A 10,550-nucleotide genomic window follows, 5' to 3' on the forward strand; every position below is an offset into this window, starting at 1 on the left:
TTTAGTCGAGTACAATACACTGCGCACGTATACATTATAGCGTGGAGGGAGTATATACTTTTTCTAAGCAATAAAGGTATCCGAGCTCAGTGTAGCGAGCATAGATTTACAAGTCTGTAATTCTATGGTAGCGTTAGATGGTATATCGCCGGATCGAGTGGTAGAGAATCGCACAGTCTATTGCGCATGGCAACGCGTCGCTACGCTGGACACATTACTGCATCATCATCTCCTTACCCTTATCCCACTTAAGTGGGGTCGGAAAAATATGTCAATCTTTTCCATTCGTCTCTATTACTCGTCAACTCATCATCCACTCCTTTTACACACATGTCCTCTTTCACACAATCCAACCATCTCTTCTTTGGCCTTCCTCTCCTCCTATGTCCTTCCACTTGCACATTCAACATTTTTCTAGTAATATGACTTTCCTCCCTACGCATTACATGTACCAAGTTAACCTTGTACTCCTCAATTTTTCTGTCACTGGCGCCACCTTCAGACTTCCTCTTTTAGATATACTCATTCCTTATTTTATCTATTCTTGTCACACCACACATCCATCTCAACTTAATGGTCTAAGATCTAAACATACGCATTTCGTTCACATGCATTTGTTTACTATCCGTCCCTTTCACCGCCCAACATTCTGATCTATACAGCACGTCAGGTCTTACAACCGTTTTATATATTTTACCCTTAAGTCTAAGAGGCATTCGCGGGTCACAGCACACCTGAGACTTGTCACCATTTCATCCATCCCGCATTCATTCTACTTTTTACGTCTCGGTCCACATTGCCATCGTTTTGAAGTGCTTGTTGTTTTGCTTTGAAGTTTTGAAGAAGGAGCAAGCTGGTAGGGTTACACCATTTAAGGCAATTTTGGAAGATTGAGATGTGCCGCCAAAGTCCAAGAATAAATATTCAGTTTTCGTTTTCGGACACATTACTGAATATAGACTATATATATACCATCATATAGCGTGGCAACGCGTTGCCACGGCATGCGTCGCCACGCCAAAAATCGGTTTAACGTGCGGCTATAGATGTTTCACATCAAAACCTGGCTGACTTTGTTGTGGGCTCTTCTCAGACCAAGGCACGTTTGGAACCCTCCTAAAGCTTTCGAGTAATTTTCATCACCATTATCATAGAATATTAATAACTAACGTTTCGATAGTGCTTGTAAACTAAGCCTAATTGAAATAAATGAACAAAAACAATACTTATCTAAAAAGAAACAATTTTTCAGCCGGAACAGCAAAACAAGTTTGTAGTCCTACATTTACTCTTGAGTAGATATGTTCCTTGTTGTATTATGTGTAAAAATTACAATTGCAATGAGTTTGTTGAGGTTTGTTGTGTGTTTCTATTACTTTCTCTGTCTACAGTGATTCCGTCACAGAACATAGAAAACGCTAAAGCTAACGCTTTACGCTTTTGGTTTCCGTTACATTCGAACGAAAAAGTTTTATTTTATATATTATAGCAATAATATCTATCAAGACAATAAGTGACAAGACAAGACAGATTAGTGTTTTGGTATTAAGGTATTTAGAAATCGCATTTACGGTGATGTTTCTTATTTTATCCCACAGGTCCAATATTACACGGTTTATGTAAGACAATATTTTTTTTCAGTATAGAGTTCAGTTTGGCAGGCGTACACAATGAGAGGTTCATTAATTAGGGCGTCATAGGGGCGTATTTAGCGGGGGGCCGGGGGGGCCGTGCCCACCCTAGAGTGGACCTGTGCTCACCCTAGAATTCTGGGCTACCGATATGAATTGTATTATCACTCATCACTCACTCATGTAGGGCGTACAGTATCAGTAGATATAGTGTGATATAGTGTTGTGGCGATGCATTAATATTTAGGTTATATAATAATTGTAAGTTATTTATAACTCTTTAAGCTGCATTGTACAAAAACCACGCAACATTCCTTTGTGTTAGAATTACGTAACGCCGATGGAATGTCAACCCTTGTTAAGTGCTCACACTTAGCCAATAACAATCCGAAGGAGTTTCGACGTATAGGCGCCAGTTCGATTCTCCAATGACAGCCGTTATATTTCGGGATACAATAATCCTTTGTTTGTAAAGTATTATAAATACTTAATCTTGGCCCCACTAGGCCAGAGTACGTTAAACGGCTTAACCGGCTACCACGCTTACGGCTAAATCGCGGCTCTCATTTCAACGTCATAAATGCGTCACATACGCATTCGATTCATCTTTGTTATTTAGTTTGTACATTCTATTTTTAGTTCTATTCCGTGTACAAATATTAAATATACCTTTTTATATTAATTATGGGAGTTTAATTCATACACCACACGCGCTCTCCCATAAAGTGGTGACCCCGAAAACAGACAAACATAGTCATAAAGTGGTGACCCCGACAACAGACATAAAGTGGTGACCCCGAAAACAGACAAACATAGTCATAAAGTGGTTTCGAGTAGTCAGTAATTAACTAATAGACAATGTCCAAACACGATGAACAATCGGTTCAAGCTGTGCGCGTTAAAGTGCCACCCTTTTGGCCCGACGAACCGGCGTTATGGTTCGCACAACTCGAGGGTCAATTTGCGCTCGCGAACATAACCGTCGACGCGACCAAATATAATTACGTTATCGCGAACTTGGACATAAAATATATCACTGAAATAAAGGACATCATAAAAAACCCGCCGGCCGCTGACAAGTACGAAAAAGTGAAGGCGGAGTTAATTGCTCGGTTATCTGTGAGTCAAGAGCAAAGGGTCCGTCAACTTCTGACCCACGAAGACATCGGGGATCGTAAACCGTCTCAATTTTTGAGACATTTACAAAATCTCGCAGGCCCTAACGTTCCCGACGACTTTGTCCGTTCCCTGTGGTCAAGTCGCCTGCCGACTCACATTCAAGTGATCCTCGCTTCGCAGCAAAAGAGCACGTTAGAGGAACTCGCAAAGCTAGCGGACACCGTAAGTGACGTCATCGGAACACAGCAAGTGCACGAGTTGGCCGCACCTACCGCAAACAATGAGGTATGCGAACTCAAGCGAGCTGTCGACGAGTTGACACGTCAAGTGGCTGCCCTGTCGTCACCTCCGCACGCGCAGCTATCGCGTGCCCGTTCTCGCCCGCACGAGCGACACGGCTGGCGCCACCGTTCCCGAAGCCCCGCCTACAACCCTGCAGCTGATACACTTTGTTGGTACCATAGAAAGTTTCGAGAAAAATCTACTAAGTGCCGCGAACCGTGTTTCTTCTCGCGTAATAGTGTTACGGGAAACGAATCGGGCAGTCAATGAATGCGACTGACAATGGCTGTCCCGTTTCACCCAGTCGCGTTATTGTTACAGATAAGAACACTAAGGCTCAATTTTTAATAGACACTGGTGCTGATTTGTGTGTTTATCCGTTAAGTAGAATAAGTTATAACAATAAGTCTTTAGTTAAGAAATGCGATTATAAACTGTTTGCCGCTAATGGTACCGAAATAAATACGTACGGTACGATTAGTTTAACACTTAATTTAGGGTTGCGTCGGGATTTTCACTGGCGTTTTGTGATAGCCGACGTAACCAAACCTATTATAGGAATCGATTTTTTGTGTTTTTATAATTTGCTTGTAGATGTAAGAAACCGCTGTTTAGTTGATAAGCATACATCTTTAATTGTAAATGCACAGCCCGTCAACCACCCTGTTTGCGAAATTAAAACGGTTACAGGTACCTCGCGCTACCACACGTTATTAAAAAGGTATCCTGAGGTCACGCGACCTTCTGGCGAGCCTACGATACGATTGTAAGTTATTTATAACTCTTTAAGCTGCATTGTACAAAAACCACGCAACATTCCTTTGTGTTAGAATTACGTAACGCCGATGGAATGTCAACCCTTGTTAAGTGCTCACACTTAGCCAATAACAATCCGAAGGAGTTTCGACGTATAGGCGCCAGTTCGATTCTCCAATGACAGCCGTTATATTTCGGGATACAATAATCCTTTGTTTGTAAAGTATTATAAATACTTAATCTTGGCCCCACTAGGCCAGAGTACGTTAAACGGCTTAACCGGCTACCACGCTTACGGCTAAATCGCGGCTCTCATTTCAACGTCATAAATGCGTCACATACGCATTCGATTCATCTTTGTTATTTAGTTTGTACATTCTATTTTTAGTTCTATTCCGTGTACAAATATTAAATATACCTTTTTATATTAATTATGGGAGTTTAATTCATACACCACACGCGCTCTCCCATAGTGTAAAGGTGCGTACGGATAGCGAGTTCCTGTTTCCCAACTATCCGTACACAAAGTGTAACGTATTGGTTGTAAACATTGACGTGATTAGTATGTCTACCAACATTACCTACTCCCCCCCCACCCCCCCCCCACCCACGATCCAGAGAGAGTGAGAGAGCGAGAGAGAGGAAACATTATTACATAAACTTATTTCTCCCGCAAAGTTTCCAATATGGGGATAAAAAATTTTTATTAAAAAAATGCAACCGACTTCAAAAACATAAAACGTACCAACTAAACTAAAGAGCGAAAAATAGCATCATATTACGTTCTACCTGCTCATCACTTTGAAGGCGGTGCTAAACCGGTGGTGTACCCGGACCGGATTCGAACCCACACCCTCCGGAATCGGAGGCAAAGGTCATATCCACTGGGCTATCACGGCTATATTAACCATTACTGAAACAATAATATTTCTGTACTAGACTTTATTCAGTGCAAATGCACTTAGATATACTTGTATTTTTTAATAATTTTCATCACACTTTGCATGATTAGGTACTTTCTTTCGTGACCAAGGGCGTGTAAATGCGGCAGAAGGTCAATCCAAGGAATACCTACGTCGTATACATAATGTTATGGCGTCTCTGAACAACACGTACCATTTGGAGTCAGTTACCATAATGCTCGTACACAGTTGAAGCCTTTCTGCGGTATTATTTTCCTTCTACTAGAGGTTTAGTGAGACTTAACCGATAGCCGTATCGCACCATTTTCATTTTACTATAATTTTAAGTCAACATAACATTCTCGCGTCGCGATCTTTGTTACCAAAACTCCTCCGAAACGGCTGGACCGATTTTTATGAAATTTTGTGTGCCGACATCTATTTTTCATACCCCTAACCCTAAGTGAATATTATAACGCAAAACAACGTTTGCTGGGTCGGCTTATTAGTTATATATCATTTGGTCAAGTTTCACACAGAATGGTCGGTCGGTATACTTGTAGGTACCTACTAGTTCATAAGCAAACGAAAACTTCTCAATAACAGCCTGGAGTTGGCAAATTAGTAGCGGTATACCCTCAGAGAGCACGTGAAATCCTTTCCAAGATCAGCCCCGACCGTTATCATTACTAGTCGGTAGACGTTATTACTTTAAGTCCGCCTACCTGTATTGGAGCAGTGTGGTGGACACATAGATATGGATTTAAGCACCAAATCCCCTTTCTGATACTGAAGGCCTGTAGTTGATGATAATCATGATGATGCATGTGTGAATGAAAATATAGCCAATCTAAGAGTGTACATCTTGAGTTATGGTGGATAGCGTGCGTCAGTCTTCGATTCAACGTCCAACGCACCCAACAAAACTCAGGAAAAATTTAACTTGTCGAGTGTACCTAACTAGTGTACCTAACATATGTTTCGCTAACTTTTTCTTTCGTAAGCTTACCGATTAGCTAACAAAAAAACGTACACACACACAAACAGAAGAAAGCACGTACATACTCGATAAAAAAAAGAAAAGCTCATTTTTAAAAAGCCTATCAAAACATGTAATGGAAATACTCTCAATATATGAACGTTCAGTTTTACTTTGCAAAAAGTATCAAAGCCAAGTCGCAAACCTTCACGAAGGTTGAGCCTTCATTCTTTTGTTTACATTCCCTTGGTTAACTCGTACTGAATTTCCAAAGTTACGTAAAGCATTGTCCAAAATAAATGGGAAAATCAGGCAAAAAGTGCGTTCTTTTTATTTTTTTCAACATCGGTAAAATAGAAAAATTATCATAATAGTATCTGTGAAGTAAAATATAATTTTGTATATTTCACTTACAGAACAAAATCAGATCGCATCAACGCACTTAGAAAACAATACGACGCATTTCTGGATGAGGATAAAAAGCGTAAAGATAGAAATGAGTTTATTTTGGGTAGGCTTGAAAAAATGCGGATGTCTACCCCTGCAGTTGTACCAGTTCGCCATGTTATGGTAAGCTAACAATATGTGATAATATTATATCGAACTGTATTTTATTTAGTTTTTCAAATTTGAAATGAAGTATTCAACATCAATTATATTCTAGGGAAATCCACAAATAAATAACTATAACTTTATACCACAAGAGCGATCTGATTATGTAAAGAAACTAAGATTTGATAATAGTATATTACGCTCAAGAGAATATGACGCTTCACCGAAATGTATAACAAAAGATGAAGAAATACTGTTACAAGAAATATGTAAAAAATACATACTCATTCCTAGACTTCGACCTATAAATGAAAATAGTGTAACATTTTATCAACCACCATTGTTAAACACCACACCGATGGAAAACATTGATACTGATTGGAGGAATAAATATAATATTTTAGATGAACTGAAGAAAATTGAAAAAGAAGATTCGTCAGGCGTTTCAAAGGAAAACTCACATTTAATGAATGATAAAATCGTTAAAAGTCATGAATTGAATATAATTAAATCAAACATAGGCGAAGCGATGGTTAACAACACCGACAAAGACACAATCAACAATTCGCAGCAAAATAAAATGCAACTAAATGCATTACAAACATATAGTCCAGATACAGTTTCTAAAATCGATCTTGAATCTGATAGTAATATACTATTAGAACGCAATAAAAATATGATTCCTAAATATGTTAAAAATATTGAATTTGAAAATGAAGTATCGCCCACACCCGTGTTCGTGTCTTCAAATCAAGAAGAATATATCATGGATTCCAATGAAACAAACAAAGAGTTTTATCCACATGAAAATATTATCCAAGCTGAACAAATAAATGAGAATATGAACAACGAAAAGGTACCCTTCAATCAGATTCAAAACGTTGAATTAAATGAACACAAAGGAATACATAATAATGTACCGACAAAAAAAGGTGCAGAGTTTGTTTCTATAAATACACAGAATGTAATAAATGCACCAATAGCCCAACCAAATGTAATGGAGTTGAGCAACAGCGATGTTGTTCATAGTAATATTACGAGCTTAAATGAGACAGAAGACATTGATCTGCATTTAAAAGAAGATGAAGTATCCGGATATCCTGTAGAAACTATTGAATATCAAGAACCATATTCTAATGTTGGTCAAAACGAAACTATGGCAGAAAAAATCCCACAAGAATATGAACCACCAAATGAAGCGACAATTATTAGTGATAATGTTATCTCCTCACAAATAAATGAATTTGAAACAGAACAAAAACAAATGTTTTATTCAGAAGAAACAGGGTACACTGAAAATGTTGACACTGTGGGGGATACTACACAAAACGAACAATACTCTTATTATGATGAATCTCAACAAGAGCAACCCTACTATCCAGAAGTCAATGAACATGTAGAATCAACAGAACAATATGATCCTAGTTACGAACAACAATATGTTGGTAATTATGATGAAAACGTCAATGCTGATTATGAAAATCAGCAATATGGTTTGGAAAATTATGAAAACCATCAAGAAGTGACAAATGTAAATTATGAACAACATCCAAATCAGCAAGAAATAATCCAACATCAGCCAGATGTATCAACAGAAAATTATGACCAACAGCAAGTTAACTATGAATATCAACAATCTGGATATCTTGATAATGTTGATCAAAGTCACATCGAGAATACAAATATTTATGATACACAAGCAAGTGAACATGTTAATTATGATAATCAAGAATATAATGAAATAGGTGAGATTGAACAACCTGCACATCCTGATCAAAGCACATATGAAAATCAGCAAAACTATGTACAAAATTCAGAACATGAAACAATACAGAACTTAGAGCAACAACTTGATAGTGAAGAAGGTTATACTGAAACTAAAATACTTCCAAATGAACCTGCTACTGAAGGACAAAATGTAAAGGAGTTGGAATCAAATATTAAAACAACCTAAACAACAAATGGAATGAATCCATTAAATGTTAATTCCTATTTTGCAACTCTTACTTGATTATTTACTGAAGTGTTACTATAATAATGTTCTAATTAATGATTGAATGATTCGATTGAATTATTAAAATGAAATGTATTGTAATAAAGTTTACTTCACAAATTACAGTTTTATTTCATGTATAATACAATATACCTACATAATGAACAACACATTTACTAATTGTTTTTTTACTACTTAGGCAAAGGAAGGCTTTCTAAAATAGGAGCTTGCTCAGCAATTAAAGGTTCCTTTGGTTCTTTCCAATGGAATGGTACCCATGGCAGTCTCTCTAAGCCAGTTGCCCAGTGATGGATTCTACATCTTACAGCCACTTCTTCTTTATTGTTTACCTGAAATTAATATTAATGGTTGTTTTTGAGAATGCACTGATCTACTTCTTGTTTAAGATTGCCTTAGAAGATTAACCTTTTGAGGTATGAATCTCTATATTTTGTTGGTCTACCAATACAGAAACCAATACATTATTGTAAAACAGAGGTGTTAAGTAAATTAAAAGCAAAGCCAATCCACCCACTAAACTATGTCTACAAGTAACTTATATAAGTATTCTTTTATTATCACAATTTTAGTACTTAAACCTAAGTATTATTACTGGAGTGTTATAGTGACTTACCTTAACAGTTACTGTAAACTCCTTGTCCTGCAAAGTTAAGTCTGGACCTTTTATTGTGACTGGAGGCATGGTTATAGCATGCTCTGGTACAACAAATCCTGCCTTCCGGAAAGATGTTCTGACATGCCAAGGTTCTAGAGTCCATGGTTGAGTTTTGCTCATAGTTATTTGTAATACTAATCTTGATAAACATCCCAATGTCTAGAACATAATAAGTATTCTTAGTGGCCTTTAACATTCCAATATATAAAATTTGATATACCTCTTCATGAGTACTTATAAACACCCTCATTTTTGATTTGTTGTTAGTAAACACAACAAACAAATTAAAAATGAGGGTATATATCACTAGTCATTTCAGACCTAATAAAAGTAATTATAACTTTAGTAACTTGTTCATAAATTCATGAAAATAAATTTGATTAATAAGCTTAGGACAATAGATATGGTTTAATATAATTAAGATAACATTTTATAGACAAACCATACATGATTTGAAATAAGTAAATAAGTTATGAAATGACATGCATTTTCTACCTTCATTTCTAATTTCTTTGTTCGTTAACAGTACTCGTCAAGAAAGGCTGCAGTAGTAGTAGTGTAGTGTTTTTTTAATATTAAATTGTTAAAATGTTTCACCTACTCTGCATAATTAGGTTTACACATTTTAATTATTTCAAGTCACAATTGAATGTTTAATCAAACCTCATTTTAATTTTTACTACCAGTATTGTAAATTATAAATTGAGAAAATTATTAATTAATTCTTACCCTTTGAACATATGGTGAACTATAATTTGAATCAACTTTAGGTTTGTTCTCATCAATTTTATGCTTTGCCAAGTTTTCAGGACTAGCATATATTGCTAGGCCCGGCATAAGGAAATTTTTATAAGCATTTACGGGACGCAGAGATAAAACATCACCAGCATTGCCAACACCTAAAAATTAAAAATTTAAACACTACAAAATTTTTTAAAGAAAACAACATAATGAAAATTGCCTTAAGGCCTAGCAGAAGTTGTTCACTGGCTGATTGTGATGTCACCATCAGCTGATGGACAACCTCAGCTAGGCCTTAAAGTCTATTAAACACCACATTCACAAGGCAACATTGATTGTTGCCTTATACAGTCCTTCTGAAAACTTTAATTAATTTACTGTCCAAAACCATCATCTTACCATCCACAAATTGGTTCAAAATTATTTTTATGTCAGATTGTTTGGCCAAGTTGGTGTCTTCAACTAAATCATATACAAAGTGTCTTGCTCTCAACTTGGATGGTCTACCATTTTTCTTATGAAGTGGTGGATGCCATTTTCTTTTTAATATGAATGTATTCTGAAATTATATGAGTAATTGAGTGAATTATTTAATTATGGATAAATTACAGTGAGAAAGTTTTTTGAGATAAGTTATTAAATTATTTTAGAATTTTTTACCCTTGTTTGTTGGCAAACTACACTTGAACCAGCAACGCATAATTTATTTAAAGTTGAACGTAACCCAAGCATACTGTTTCTGAATTACATTCACAATTTCAGGCAAAACATAACAAATATTTTTCTATTTGGTTACAAATTAATTTGGTTTTGGTTTAAAATTTTGAGGTTATAGTCACAGAATATCTATTAATCTGTGGTCACAGACTACAGAACACTAATACTCCTAACCACAGACTAATAGGTATCTATTATTCTG

General features: G+C 36.4%; 2 protein-coding genes across 6 annotated transcripts; one reads left to right on the forward strand and one right to left on the reverse strand.

Annotated features, from left to right (window-relative positions):
* The first annotated feature begins 14 nt into the window (after positions 1–14).
* LOC112044309 (component of gems protein 1) lies at positions 15–8,263 on the forward strand. Of its 5 annotated transcripts, XM_024080120.2 has the most exons (4): positions 60–76; positions 4,801–4,955; positions 6,086–6,239; positions 6,334–8,263. In XM_024080120.2, the coding sequence occupies exons 3-4, from the start codon at positions 6,195–6,197 to the stop codon at positions 8,173–8,175; spliced, it is 1,887 nt and encodes a 628-aa protein (XP_023935888.2). In that variant the 5' UTR covers positions 60–76; positions 4,801–4,955; positions 6,086–6,194; the 3' UTR covers positions 8,176–8,263. The 5 variants fall into 5 exon arrangements, with proteins under 5 accessions (XP_023935887.2, XP_023935888.2, XP_052744190.1 ...); XM_024080119.2 differs by lacking the exon at positions 4,801–4,955 and having other exon boundaries at positions 15–76; XM_052888230.1 differs by lacking the exons at positions 60–76; positions 4,801–4,955 and adding an exon at positions 83–1,354.
* A 45-nt stretch (positions 8,264–8,308) lies between these two features.
* LOC112044310 (39S ribosomal protein L9, mitochondrial) lies at positions 8,309–10,505 on the reverse strand. The gene is made up of 5 exons (XM_024080121.2): positions 10,292–10,505; positions 10,031–10,190; positions 9,620–9,789; positions 8,849–9,049; positions 8,309–8,564 (listed from the first exon to the last, which is right to left on the reverse strand). The coding sequence occupies exons 1-5, from the start codon at positions 10,361–10,363 to the stop codon at positions 8,406–8,408; spliced, it is 762 nt and encodes a 253-aa protein (XP_023935889.2). The 5' UTR covers positions 10,364–10,505; the 3' UTR covers positions 8,309–8,405.
* Positions 10,506–10,550: the final 45 nt, after the last annotated feature.

This window comes from Bicyclus anynana, chromosome 21, assembly GCF_947172395.1.
Source record: "Bicyclus anynana chromosome 21, ilBicAnyn1.1, whole genome shotgun sequence".
Lineage (NCBI taxonomy): Eukaryota > Metazoa > Arthropoda > Insecta > Lepidoptera > Nymphalidae > Bicyclus > Bicyclus anynana.

Coding starts and splice junctions, on each gene's coding strand:
- LOC112044310 (XM_024080121.2), bottom strand. CDS start 10,363: ATGCTTGGGTTACGTTCAACTTTAAATAAATTATGCGTTGCTGGTTCA. Junction 9,790..10,030: donor TTTGAACCAATTTGTGGATG/GTAAGATGATGG, acceptor TTTAATTTTTAG/GTGTTGGCAATGCTGGTGAT. Junction 9,050..9,619: donor GTTCACCATATGTTCAAAGG/GTAAGAATTAAT, acceptor ATTATGTTCTAG/ACATTGGGATGTTTATCAAG.
- LOC112044309 (XM_052888230.1), top strand. CDS start 1,302: ATGTTCCTTGTTGTATTATGTGTAAAAATTACAATTGCAATGAGTTTG. Junction 1,355..6,085: donor ATTGCAATGAGTTTGTTGAG/GTTTGTTGTGTG, acceptor TTTCACTTACAG/AACAAAATCAGATCGCATCA. Junction 6,240..6,333: donor TACCAGTTCGCCATGTTATG/GTAAGCTAACAA, acceptor ATTATATTCTAG/GGAAATCCACAAATAAATAA.